Source organism: Perca flavescens, chromosome 8, assembly GCF_004354835.1.
Source record: "Perca flavescens isolate YP-PL-M2 chromosome 8, PFLA_1.0, whole genome shotgun sequence".
In the NCBI taxonomy this organism is placed as follows: Eukaryota; Metazoa; Chordata; class Actinopteri; order Perciformes; family Percidae; genus Perca; species Perca flavescens.
This window is the reverse complement of record NC_041338.1, coordinates 33,849,507-33,864,000: the sequence shown is the minus strand read 5'-3', so window position 1 is coordinate 33,864,000 and position 14,494 is coordinate 33,849,507. Positions and strand designations below refer to the sequence as shown.

Here is a 14,494-nt window from a genome sequence, read left to right as displayed (position 1 = left end):
ACATTTGGTCTTTTAAAAAGGATTGTTAGAAAAAAGAAGCCGTTCCAATATGTTAACCTGGGATTGTGATGGACATTTTTCACTACTCCTGACACTCTTTTTTTGACATTAATAGTCAAATTATCTAGAAGATAATCAGCAGATTAATGTATAATAAATTAATTTTAAGTTGCATCTCTAAACAGCATGTATGAATATAAAGCCACAACATTTTGTTACTAGAAAAACATTCTCATTGTAGTCGTCAAAATTAAGTCCGTTCATTGCCAAGAAAAATTTAAGAACACCCTCAAAACAACCACTTATAAACAATAAGATTCCAATTGTGATTTTTGATATCCGATTGATTTTTTTAAATCATTGGGGCACCATGAAAAGAGCCAACAAACCCTTTCATATTCAGATCACACCACACATTTCTCTCCTGCTTTCAAACCTGCAGAGGTTAACATGAATAATGAATGAAGAAGAGTCTGTCACAAAGAATAAAAAACATCTGACAGAGAATCTCGTTTCATGTGCACACCTCAAGTCTACTGTCTGACAGAAAAATTACAGGAGAAAGGAAGGAAACGATTCTTCAAGATGAAACTGTGAGGGGATTTCAAATTTGTTCATAAGAAAAGTTTTTTTTGTTTTTATCTGAACAGATGGTGAACGAATACCAAGAAAAGCACACAATTCATTCAGTAAAACCGCAAAAGCTGCAGTCATAACAGCAGGGTTATGTTTTTGTTATGTTGCTGTATGTATTTGTATATTATTGTTTCAGTGACACATGAACATTTTAAATTAGCATCCAATCGGTTCTATGCTTATATTTTAGATATTTTGTCATCAAATGCTGTAAAAACAAGATGCCATATTTGATTGATTCTGTATTGGTTGTAAGATGGAATCACTCCTTCACAGTTTATCTGATGTTGTCAGAAATGTAAAAACATCAGAAAAACAAAACGGTGACAAAGTGTTGGAGCCATTTCATTGGCAACCATGTGTTGGGTTAGCCAAAGTTTACTTACTGTAAGTGTGGACTAATTGCGACAGGTGTGTTGCCCACATCGATTTTTCCCGTGGATATGTGAGAAATGTTTGACTTATTTTGTTTTGATTAGAGTTTTGTTATAATGTAAAAATCTTAATTAAAAACATGTGCATTACCGACTTAAATACAAATGTGCGTCAACACAATGTCTACATTAGAGACGCCTAGAAAAAATTGTGTTGTTTTGCAGTAAAATCCTGGTGAAACAATTAAATGCTGCATCGCTTCATTGTTATTTAAGATCAGTTTGACACGTCAAAAGTGTGAGAGAGAGAGAGAGAGAGAGAGAGAGAGAGAGCGCGAGCAGGTTCTCACCCTGCCTCCTCAGCTCGTTCTTGACGGCCTCCACGCCTCCCTTCTTCTCGATGAAGTCGTAGATGACCTTAGACGTCTCTCGGTCCTTCAGCTGAGCCTCAGAGATGCCGCACATGTCGAACAGGTTCTTGAGTTCAGGGTCCAGGTTGTTCAGCTGCAACACACACACACACACACACACACACACACACACACACACACACACACACACACACACACACACACACACACACACACACACACACACACACACACACACACACACACACACACACACACACACACACACACACACACACACACACACTTAAGCTATGGAAGTAAATAGGTTTCATCGGATTTTGAAATTAAAAAGCCAGTGAATTTTTAGCACTGAATATTCATGTGTTGAAATTAGGCATCTGAATTTGTTGCCTCTGAATTTAACTAACTTATTTTCACATGTATTTCAACATTTCAATGTTAAATAATTCAATAAACAAATGTATTAAACTGAACTAATAGGTTTTCAACTTGCTCAAATTTAACAGGCCAAATTCAGCTGCAAAATGTAATGTAAAAAAATTCAGTGTCAACATCTGGGAGCCCAAGGAAAAGCAATCAAATTTAGATTCAGAGCGGCAGTCAGAGGAAACTTGGGAAGTACAGTTACTCAAGTATAAGAATATTAAGGTTAAATAAAATAAATAAAATATTGCCATAGCCACTTAATGTACTACAATTACACCAAGACTCCTCTCAAACATGAGATGTGTTCATTGGGGCTTATTAAATAAAATCTACTTCCTGCTCCTCTTTCCTGAGTTCTGTTTTTAATGTGTATTTATTTTTTCCACAGTACAAAAGCAGTGAGGTTGTGCTTCCTCTGCAGTGACGATGAACTACACAGTGTCAGTGTGGCCCCTGGTGGCCAACAGGTAGAATTACAAGCTGCCTGAAACCTGAAAACAAATGAAACCAACCACTCCGCTGCTTTCCATCAAATCAAAAACGTGCAGCTCTGCACAGTCTCTTCCCGAGGACACATTCACACCTCTTGTTTCCGTCACGCTGCAGTGCATTCTGGGACTGGCTGGTGTGTGACTGACGTGTTTTCAGGATCGTTCGGCGTGCTTGGTCAGTCGGGTTAACGGAGACAATAACAAGGCGGAGAACGGAAAGCAGCAGTCACCTTCTCGCTCGTTGATCCCGTCAGTCTGAACGCAATGTTCGTTAGCGGACAAACTCAACGATGACACTCATGGCCAGCTCCGGTTGCTACGAGAAACCACTCTGGGTTCCCAAAACAGCCTCCATTTTACAACTACAAACATTTATCAAACCTTAAAATGACAACACTAATGATACGACCGGTTTACAATTCCAGTTATTTATATCAGATATACATATATATACATGCCTGCAAACTCAGAAGGGCTGAAAAAGGTTACCCATTTGATACACCCCAATCCCTAACCCTGACATTTCCCCATTCAAAACGGCGATTTTCGCCAAAAAGCGACTAGTTTGCAGGTATGTGTATAAACACAACTGGCAACAGCTAGAGTCCTTTATTTTGTGCTATAACATCATCGATAATGATGAATACAAAGAGGAGCTTTATGACAGCTCATCCTGTGACAGATTTGGAGTGGCTGTGCAGAGACGCCATAGTCAGTGTGTTTGTGAGTTTAAAAGCCAGTTTCATGAGGTGCCTAATGACTAATAAATATCAGGTCAACACAACTTTATTAATACGACGTAAGGAGGACAAGGTGCAGAAGTATGTTTTTGTGACATGACATTGCAGCCTTCTATTTAGTGCCACAATTACTCATGAAATCGAGGCCTTTTGTGATGCAAAAAGAAGAGACCAGTGTTTTGAATGCATTAGTATTTCAATCTGTTTATGTATTAATTCCTACAGTGTGCAGTGAACTCTTTCATGAGTTAACAAGGCTGCAGCCTGGTTCTCTCTGGAACATTCTGTGTCTTCTGAGACGCAGCGAGATGTTTGGGAATATGAACAGGAAGCAAAAAGGGCCTATTGTGTGATTTCATCATGCAGCCACCACACAGGTCACTATTGTGCTTCTGTGTGTGTGTGTGTGTGTGTGTGTGTGTGTGTGTGTGTGTGTGTGTGTGTGTGTGTGTGTTTTCTCATTTAACTACATTCGTGGAGTCCAGTATACTTGTGGGGTCCCGACAGCTTTATGGGGCCAAAATGCTGGACCCCACAACTTTAAAGGGCTGTTTGAGGGTTAAGACTTGGTTGTAGGATTAGGGTTAGAATGTGTGTGTGTGTGTGTGTGTGTGTATGAAGGGGGTACTCACATCAAAACCTGTGTTTGGATCCCAGCCCACATGACCGATGTGCCTGAAGAAGACGGGACAGATATGTGGTGAGATCACACACATTAATATACAGAATGACCGCAAACTATTTAGCATGTGCACGTGGGCGACCATGTGCACATGCTAAATAGTGAGCCCACACACCCACACACACCCACACATACACAAGTGAGAGTGACATCAGTCAGAGAGACAGTGTGGTCATTGAACGCTCTCAGACCTCAACGCAACATGTTTACTGTTGCCATGAAAGCGGAGTGTTACGCCTGGATCAGATTTCCTACTGTATTTTATATCGTTCTAATAAACAAAAAGAATCTTTGGGTTTTTGGACTGTTGGTCCAACAAAAATAAACATTTAAAGTGACTCACTGGAAGTTGCTGGGCGTGCCGATGTCGGCCTTGGTCAGCTTCTTCTTCTTGCTTTTGGTCTTCTTGTCCTTCCTGTTCAAGCCGCTGTGGCTCAGCATGTTGTTGAGGTGGTATGGCTGCTGGTGGCTGTGGGAGTTGTGGAATCGGACGTTGTTGATCTCCGGGTTCTTGATGTCCACCGTGGCCATGTGCAGAGCTGGACCTGCACGCAGGGAGGGAGAGAGAGAGAGAGATAGAGGGAGACACGTTCATGAGCCGTGGTCCTTTCTAGACAACAGAAATGCCACTTGTCCACCATAAACATTAACATGTAATCAGAAGCTTGCACTGATCCCATTGCTGTTCCTCAGAGGATGAACCCTTCAGATTTTAACAATCCCATGATAGTCCCTCTTGCACCAGGCTATTCAGGGTTTTTGAATAGGGTTCAACAAGTTAAACAGAAAATGCTTAATATAACAGAATGTAATGGCTTTTTCATTATTATTCATATATGCAAAACGCTGAATAAAAACCAGTAGGAATAAAAGTAATTAACTAATAACAGAAATGTGAATTTGTGCTGGGGATGTTGCAAACAGTTTTGGCCACAACAACAAAATCATTTTATTTATCCATTTATTTGTGAGAGTCAGCTTAAAGCTAATTTTCATCTGCAGTCCCCTGGAAGGTCACAGTTAAAACATATCGGCGTGCTCACCCCACCCCCCACCTATCCCCACGCCCACACACAAGTGAAATGTTTTAAATTGCTTTATAATTGTGTTTGCTCCAAGCATGACAGCAGCACTGACAAACTTCTCACTAAAGGACTGAACAGCCTCGCAGCACGTACAATCCACGATCTATCATTTATTATGAATAGAGAATACGTCACAATCTCCTTATTTTCATGGCAGGGAAAAAAAAATTCTTTGATTCTAGCTTCTTAAATGTGAATATGTTCTAGTTTCTTCTCTCCTCTGTGACAGTAAACTGAATATCTTTTGAGTTGTGGACAAAACAAGAAATTTGTGGACGTCATCTTGGGCTTTGGGATACACTGATCCACATTTTTCACCATTTTCAGACATTTTAGAGACCCAACAAGTGCTCGATCAATTGAGAAAATCGACCGATTAGTCGAATATGAAAAAGTTTAGTTGCAGTCCTAAACCAACGTCAATGCTGTAAGCATACCTGCAAACTCAGAAGGGCTGAAAAAGGTGACACACCATGTATTTTACAACAACTTTGAATGCAGCACAAGGCTGGCGAGGCGAATTTCAAGTGAACGCAACATCTGTGTTGTTTGTTGTTGGAATCCTCTCCAGTGAAATACAGACGCTTTTACACCGTTTCGCTGTCAGCATTTTAACCATGTTTACTCCAACTGCTAGCTAACTGTAGGCTAACGTTACCTGCTGTCGAGTGTAGCGTTACCGTAACTAGTGTCCCGTGCAGCGATGTTTCAGTTTCCTCTAACGTCCGTTTTCGGAGCATCAGAAAGAAGCGGAGGCATTTAAGTGGCATCTAAATAAGGCACCGAAATTCGCGTTGCTATTCGGTCCGGTAGATAGACTGTCGTTAAGGCACTGGTGCCGTATTAGCATCGGGTCTCGGATCTACACGATTCACGTGGATGACATTTTTCCATTCAAAATGGCGATTTTCACCGAAAAGCGACAAGTTTGCAGGTATGTGTAAGGACTTAAGACCTGTAGATACCCAGATATTGTAGCTGTAATGAAGACTGCATCTTATAGGGGATGCTGGCAGCGTTTTACTGTAGTAATGTAATGTAACAGACCCTTGCCTGCTGACTCTGACACACGGTCTTTAATATGCCTTTCGTAATCTCTGGTACCTGAGGGATCAATATAGCAACGATTGTAAACTCGCTCACTGAGCTTTTATGATCCATCTTCTCGAATATAAAAGGTCGAGCAGCTGTCCCTCTCCTCAAGTCCATCCAAACCATTCAGTCCTCGAATTCCTCGTAATCTCCAGAAAACCACAGCCGCATCCGACATAAACCACTAATCCACTGCTAATCCCAGTCCAAATCCTTGGACTACCCATGAATGCTGGCTGTCCATGGTATGACCAGGACCAACAGGCTCGCCTCAAATCTGCCGTCCCTGGAGGACCAGGACGGACAGGGGGGCTGTTTCCCCACTTCCAAGCAGAGCTTCGTGGGATGGTTCTGTGTAGGCCTGGGTACTAAAGAGGAGTAGTTCTACAGTACTGACAGAACGTTTTCTGTATTTCAAGTTATGAAAAATCATTTGGTACGTATGGTTGGTAAGTGATGAAAACAGTGAAGTAAAAATCTAATTTCTTGAGACTGAATTTGAAACTAACAGCATTTAACATTTGAGAACTTCAATGAAAAACATGTTAATGCTTAATAGGCATCATATGACATCAGCCAATGATCCTTTCCCAAAACGCTGTTCTCCTGATCCGCTTGCCAAGAAAAACCTGCGTCCTGCCAAGAACACCAGGGTGCAGAACGTTCAAACTCCAAATAACTCAAGAATCAAACTTTTCAGACTCTACTGACAAAAGGTTGGGAGCAGGAAAGAAAAGCTGCTGGATTCGCTGCTTAAACTCTCGGGGTTCTTTCCCAAAAACAAATCTGACCACCGACAACTTCACTTTGTACTTTTCAGAAGCAGCAAAGATCATCCACTCAATTCAATTCCCCTCGAGGGACAACAAAGGTCTGAACCGAAGCTGGATTCAGCTCGTCATAAACAGCATATGTTAAAGAGCATGTTCTTACAAATGGGGACAAGAACAATACATGTGAGGAGGAGTGGGGAGGCAAACACGTGAGACAGACATTCATATCCCAGAGCAACAAGGTCCCTCTGTTAGTCTCATGTTTCACAGCTGAAATGTCAGAATGCCACTGGAAAAAAACGATCTCAGGCACAAATCCACGGAGTTGATTGAAGAGACGACTGATTTGTTCATTATACGTTAATCCCGCTCTTCGTGGCCAACAGTCAGCCAAAAATGTTTGCCAACAGTCAGCAGCCTTAACGAAAGTAAACAGTCTGTTGGCACGACAGCTGCAGAAGAAGCTTTTCGTAGAAAGCGGCAGAGGAGCAGACCTAAATCATAGCTCGGATGCACTGGGACCATTACTCACAACTTTGTTTGCCTGCACCTGAACACCATCATGAACATAGGCGGTAAAATAGCATTTACAATTTTGGAAAAGCTCTAAGGAGGGAGATACCTGCTGCTCATGAGCGGTCAGATTGGCATGTTTACTATTCATGCCTGAAGTACCAAAATCTGCATTCAGAAGCTATAACATTCCCAAAGTTTGGACCAACTGTCATCTCACTTACTTTAGGCAATGTCCACATTAAGCCGGCAAAATCTGAAAAAATCTCTTCGCTCTCCTGTCTGGCCTGGTGTCAAAAACACCGGCAAGCTACTGGTGTGCCTTTTATACACCTCCAGCCTGGGCGCCCGGATAGCTCATTTGGAAGAGCGGGGGCCCATATATAGAGGTTTACTCCTCGACGCAGCAGGCAAGGCAAGGCGCTGACGATTGAAAGTCAGCGCTCAGCTTCAAACGACAATGTTAAAAACAACAGACAAAGCAAGAAATCTTGGTGTAGTCATGGACTCAGACCTAAATTTTAAAAGCCACATTAACATAATTAAAAAATCAGCCTATTATCACCTTAAAAATATATCAAGGGTTAAAGGGCTTATGTCTCAGCGGGATCTGGAAAAACTTGTCCATGCTTTTATCTTCAGTAGACTTGACTACTGTAACGGTGTCTTTACAGGTCTCCCTAAAAAATCAATCAGACAGCTGCAGCTGATTCAGAACGCTGCTGCTCGAGTCCTCACTAAAACCAAGAAAGTGGATCACATCACTCCAGTACTGAAGTCTCTACACTGGCTTCCAGTGCCTCAAATAATTGATTTCAAAATACTTTTACTGGTTTATAAATCACTAAACAGTTTAGGGCCAAAATACATTTCTGATCTGTTACTACATTATGACCCACCCAGACCTCTCAGGTGGTCTGGGACAGGTCTACTTGTTGTCCCCAGAGTCAGAACTAAACAGGGGGAAGCAGCGTTCAGTTTTTATGCTCCACATATCTGGAACAAACTCCCAGAAACCTGTAGGTCCGCTGCAACTCTCAGTTCTTTTAAATCTAAGCTAAAGACCTATCTTTTTGATGTTGCTTTTCTTTAAATAATCTATTTTATTAACTTTAATTTCTTATACTGCACTGTAACTTTTATTATTATACTGCACTATCAATTTTATTCTTGTCTTTTAATGTTTTTAAGTTGTTTATTATTGTTTTTTAATTGTTTTCTAACTGCTCTTTAATGTTTTATGTAAAGCACTTTGAATTGCCCTGTTGCAGAAATGTGCTATATAAATAAAGCTGCCTTGCCTTGCCTTTGAAAAAAAAACTAAAACGGGTGAAACGTAATGAAAGCTGCGATTTACTCGCGACTGGTCCGTCACTACTGTGCAGACTCTGGCTCCGAAATTACCACATGGCTCCACTTTTGTACAGTGGGAGGGACGTGGAGATGCCATCTTTATATACAGTCTATGCTCCAGTGTGAATACCTCAAAAACAGCCAGCCAAAATGATGAACCTTCTCTGTGGTCTCTTATTTCAAGAATATGTTCACATTAAACTAAACTCAATCTGAAATTTTTTTCCAACTATACAACCACCATTTTTTCTCACTTTAAATCTGGCCGAAATCAAAAATCACTATTTTATACTCTTTCAATTGTTGTGAGAGACTGAGCAGAAACCGAACAGAGGTTAGACCTTATATTATAATATATGAAATGGTCATGGTTTAAAAATTCATAGTTATAATTGACGCCGTTTGCAATTTTAGGTGTCCTGTCAAACATTTCTACGGAAGTCTCTATTATGGAGGTCGATAGGGAAAATGCTTTTTTGTTGCAGTACCGTGACTGGCCATCTGGGTAAATTGGCAGAATGAGTGAGTGGCTGTGCTGTATCCAGCTCTCGATATATCCATTGTCCGCTGCGCAACACATGTTGGAGACCTTTTATCTTTCTCTCTCTCTTTTATTTCGTCAGAAGACTTTGCAAAAACACAACAGTAATGTGTCAGTACTGTTAAGATAATCCTGGCACATTTATACTGATATCTTTAACATGTTCTTGCAGATTCAGGTGCACTTTCTTCTAATAATAAAAACATAAATTGAGGAACTATAAAATGACCAAAACAAATGTTCAGCAGCAGTAACTATGGGGATTAAAGATTAGGCCTAATGTGCATCACACCAGGGTTTAAAGGGAACAACAACAAAGACCATGTGGTCTACATATGGCACAGATGGGTGTCCTGCTGACAAGATTAACCTGCGGCAAGACTCCACTCTGTGACAGTGTGTGAGTCACGCCGTCTGTGAAACAACAGCGCTAACGTGTCAGGAAACACCACATCAACCCTCCAGTCTCCTGCCATTTATCATCCAGTCACGCAAACATCTATTTCTGTAGTAATGTTTTTAAATCAGCCTCCCGCTTCTACTTTCATAGAAGCTGCTTTGTACAACCACAGTCTGTTGTATTTGGATATGTACACTACCGTTGAAAAAAGTTTGTATCTCCTGATGGACAACAAAACGCTGTACAATGGTTCAACCAGACGGACAACCGAAAGGGCAGAAATAGACATAGGTCCCTCTGAGAAACAGTGGAATAAGAGGAGAAGAAAATAGCAGTCATTGGCTTAGCATCAAAATATGTGCAGATTTCAATAGAAACAGCTTCCCATTTCAGTGTCAAGTGCACAATAATGCAGGCCTAAATTCCCCCAGGAGCGGCCACTCAAGATAATGCTTGCTCTTCAATCTAACCACTGAGTAGACTGCAGAGGGCCCAATGAAACACGCAGCAACTCAATATTTAGAGCCACATTGCACCGATGGGCTTCAATAATGATGGAGGCTCACCGACGCTTTTCTGGACTGGAAAACTTATTCAACATCCAAGTTCCAACAGTACTGTCCCATCATGCAACACTGTAAAGTCTAAATCATGGTTGCAGCTGTCGCCGTGGTCCTGCTGCATGCCCTGCTATGCCCTGTTACACCCTGCTACGCTCTGCAGTGCCCTGCTGTGCCATTAACTACTACAACTACTATTTCTAGTCATTGTTCCATTATCTTTATTGTGACTGTTATTGCCACTGTTCATCACACCCCCAACCGGCAAGAGCCTGGTTCTATCCGAGGTTTCTCCCTAAAAGGGAGTTTTTCCTCGCCACTGTCACACTATGACAGTGCTTGCTCTTTGGGGGAATTACTGGAATTGTAAATTCTAGAGTGTGGTCTAGACCTACTCCATCTGTAAAGTCTCTTGATATAACTTATTAGGGCCCGAGCGCCGACAGCGGCGAAGGCCCTATTGAAACTGAAGGAATTATTTTCTGCAAGTAAATTGGCTTTTTGAGGGGCTTAACATATTCGAAAACTCACCAAACTTGGCGGTCACATCAAGTCTGGTGAAAATTTACGTATTTTAAGGGTTTCGGAAATAGGCGCACAAAAATGTCTCGCTAGCGCCCCCTAGAAAGTTTTAAAAAATGTGGCCCCTGCAGTGCGTTTAACGTAGACTAATGAAACTTGGTACACATATGTAACATGTTAAGATGTACAAAAACGTCATTGGAGCCATACCCTAAACACAACAGGAAGTCCGCCATTTTGATTTCAAAGTTCAAAATTTGTGCGATTTTGGCCATTTTCACATGTCGTACTTTAACGAACTCCTCCTAGAGATTTCATCCGATCAACTTCAAATTCAGTCTGTGCCATCTTAAGATGTTAAAGATGAAAAGTTGTTAAAAGAAAAACTTTTTGTCATAGGGCGTGGCGGCCATTTTGTGCGTTTCGCCGCCGAAACAGGAAGTGGGTGTAATTCGAGTGTACGTTGTCCAACTGGCTCGAAACTTTTCAGGATTCATAAGAGTCCAACCCTGAGGACAAATAACGGCCGATATTTACTTAAAGTCATAGCGCCCCCTAGTGGCAACAGGAAGTAGGTCTAAAAGTCAAGATGCTATACTTTAACAAACTCCTCCTAGATATTTCATCCGATGGACTTTAAACTTGGTCTGTACCATCCCAACACCTTAACGATGAAAAGTTATTAAAAGAAAAACTTTTCGTCAAACGGTGTGTGGGCGTGGCATGGCGGCCATTTTGAGTGTTTAGCGATGAACAAAGAAGTTGTTGTAACTTGAGTGTACGTTGTCATATCGGCCCGAAATTTCTCACGATTGACAAGGGTCCAGGCCTGAGGACACCTACAGGCCAAAATTGACATTTGGTCATGGCGCCCCCCGCTGGCAACAGGAAATGCGCCTTATATGACAAACATCATCCGATTTACATGAAACTCATGAAACAAAGAATGTGTGGTGTACATGTGATACTGAGCCGCCACCTATAATATGACCACACCCACTTACTCAGGCCGCGCACCCTTTGATTACATTGAAACATTTCAACCGTTTGAGGTATATCCTTGTTTGAGATATCATTGAACTCAGCAGAGAGTTCCTTTTTCATTGGTGATGGTTAGACCTGCCCCCTATGCTTTAGCCACGGCCCTTTTCACAGCTAATGAAATGTATGACGTAGAGCCATGTGTGAGGTATCGTTGAACTCGGCGGGGAGTTCCCTTTTCATTGTTGACGATTTGCGATGTCTGAGTGCCGCGCAAATGCACGGTCGCAAGGAGCGGCGTCCGCTGGTAACCCCGACGCGCGCAGAAGCGCGAGGGCCCGTCCATCGCTGCTCGTAGCTTTAATTATGATTTGATACTATAAATAACATTGAATTTAATTGTAAAGGGTATCCACTTAATGAAGTTTTAATCATTTCATTCTTCTTCTTTTGGGACAATTTCAAATGTACATAACAAATTTGTGTATGAAGGATACTGTTGGTATCACTTCAAATATTCAAATTTTTGAAGGAAAGAAGACAAACATCAACTCCAACGTTGAAATTGAAATTCCAACGTTTTCTAATCTGGACTATGTTTTAGCCATGTGCCAGTTTTAGTCACTGAACACCATGCAGCACAACGAGAGTCCAACCAGACCCCAGATCTACAGATTTTTGAAAATACAGGTCAGGATGACCAAGCACACTGGAGGGCCACAGAGTAAAGGAAGTAGAATCTGCATTATCAATATTAAGAGTTCAACGTACCATTTTTAGGGTCACCTCTCTTCTCTGCAAAAGACAAAATTTACAAAATTATAGTTTTCAGAACAAAATCAACACAAAATGGAAGATATTTAGGAGTTTTCAAGAAGCAACAGAAGACGACTGTTTTAAAGCCCGCAGGTGTCAAAGCCGTCAGAGAAAACATGCTGCGTGGTGTCTCCGACGCCTTGGGCAAAACAGTCAGAAAGAGAGTTCAGGAAGTCTTCGAAAAGGAGCAAGAGAGGAGAAGCAAAAGCTCTGAAAGCTTGGTTGTGTCTCATAAAAAACGTTTGTGTCCCAGCTCTGAGAGCCTTTGCTTTGATCTCTGATCACAGTCACCATCATCACAGTTTGAGTGGTGCACTTCAAAAAGGCCGGCATGCTGAGAGGAGCTGGAGGGAAGCCAAAGAGGAGCCGCACTCCAGAGAAGTTAACAAGACAAGACTGACAGTTTTACTACAGCGGAGAGGGACCCAACGAGCTCAGAGCAGCAGAGAAAAGAAGAAAACCGTCCCAAACCCAAACCTTAACTCGTATCCTCATCTGGTAAAACACCTTTACAGATTTCACATTCTGGGTGTTAGGACTAGGGCTGTGCAATTAATCGAAATGTTATCGTGATTATGATTTCGGATCCCAATGATCACAAACACAGAATAATCGAGAAAAACAATTATTTAGAGCATTACGTTTTGTAAGTAAACTCAGTTTTTACTGTTTATTTATTTAACTTTTTCCACTGTTTTTTAAGTTCAATAATTGCAACATCTTTCCAGAAGTCAACGAGTAATCGTGTTAAACTATCGGGATTTCAATATTGACCGAAATAATCGTGATTCTATTTTTTTCCATAATCGAGCAGCCCTAGTTAGGACTTATAACCCTCAAATTAATTTGAGCTCAACCCACATATAGCCTAACCCCCCCACCTTGTGGTGTCAGACAGCTGCACTGTGTCTTGAGATTGTGCTGCAACTTGGAATTTTATATCTTGGCTCCAGTTCAGTCATTATCCTGAAAACCTTCACCCGAAGCACTGGCAACCCAACGCGTATCTTTGCATATATATCTTGTGGGTTTATCGGTGATGGCCTTTTTACGAGCTTGTGGCAAGAGTGCTGAGGATGTGGCAAAGAGTAGGCAGTCTGACGAGGTTGTGCAGTTGATTTGTTTTCGGTGCGTCCGCTTCCTCACTTGGGAGGCAAGCCAGCAGCGGAGTCCTCCAATTTGTTTTGGTTTTCGTGTAACGCAGCTGCTTTTTACAAAGTCGGCAAACAGTCTTATCTTTGATGGCAACGTTCAGAGCTGCATAGATGAATGGATTAATTGTCAACTATTAAATGAATTGCCAACTATTTTGATATGAATTGCCAACTATTTTGATATAGTCATTTTTTTTATGTAAAAAAAAAAAAGGTAAAATGATTGCTTCTTATATGTGAATATGTTTCTAGTTTCTTCTCTCCTCTGAGACAGTAAACTGAATATCTTTGAGTTCTGGACAAAACAAGACATCTGAGGACATAATCTTGGGCTATGGAAAACTCTGATCGACATTTTTCACCATTTTCTGACATTTTATAGACCAAACAACTGATCAAGAAAATCAACAGATTAACCGACAATGAAAATAAACTTTAGTTGCATTTTAAAATCCACAATCTGCTTCTCAGATGCTTCGGTGTCATGATTATGTAATGAGCATGGCTTTGCCGTGTCCTCCTCTAGAGCCCGACCGACGTATCGGCGGGCCAATATTATCGGCATTTTCCAAACTATCGGTATTTATAATGGCAGATAAATTAATATTTAAAAAATAAAATGAAAACGGACGAAACACCCTTCAACCATGTTCTGAGATGTTCTTTATCAGTCGGGCTCTATACTCCTCCATTTATTACTACTCCATTTACTGATCGGTTGAATAATGAAGCTGATTTCAATAATGAAGCTGATTTCAAGAACATCCTCTGCTGGACCACGAGGCCGTGTAGTTCACCAATTTAAAGAAAAAAGATTCCTACACTCGGTAAAAAAAAAAAAAAAAAAATGGTCAGATGAAATGGTTTGTTTTGATGATGTACATTTTCTACAATCTCAATTAGAGGCTTCAATCAAAAAGGAACTCTACAATAAATTGGTGTTTAGGATAAATAATTCCTGACTGGGAAGAGACCAAACAA

General features: G+C 41.1%; 1 protein-coding gene across 1 annotated transcript in view; it reads right to left on the bottom strand.

The window, feature by feature from the left end:
* Positions 1-14,494, bottom strand: part of wasla (WASP like actin nucleation promoting factor a) — a 33,442-nt gene that overhangs the window by 3,022 nt on the left and 15,926 nt on the right. The window contains 4 exon segments of the mRNA XM_028586429.1: positions 1,361-1,514; positions 3,674-3,716; positions 4,067-4,268; positions 12,315-12,338. Of these exon segments, the coding sequence (XP_028442230.1) occupies positions 1,361-1,514; positions 3,674-3,716; positions 4,067-4,268; positions 12,315-12,338 (423 nt within the window).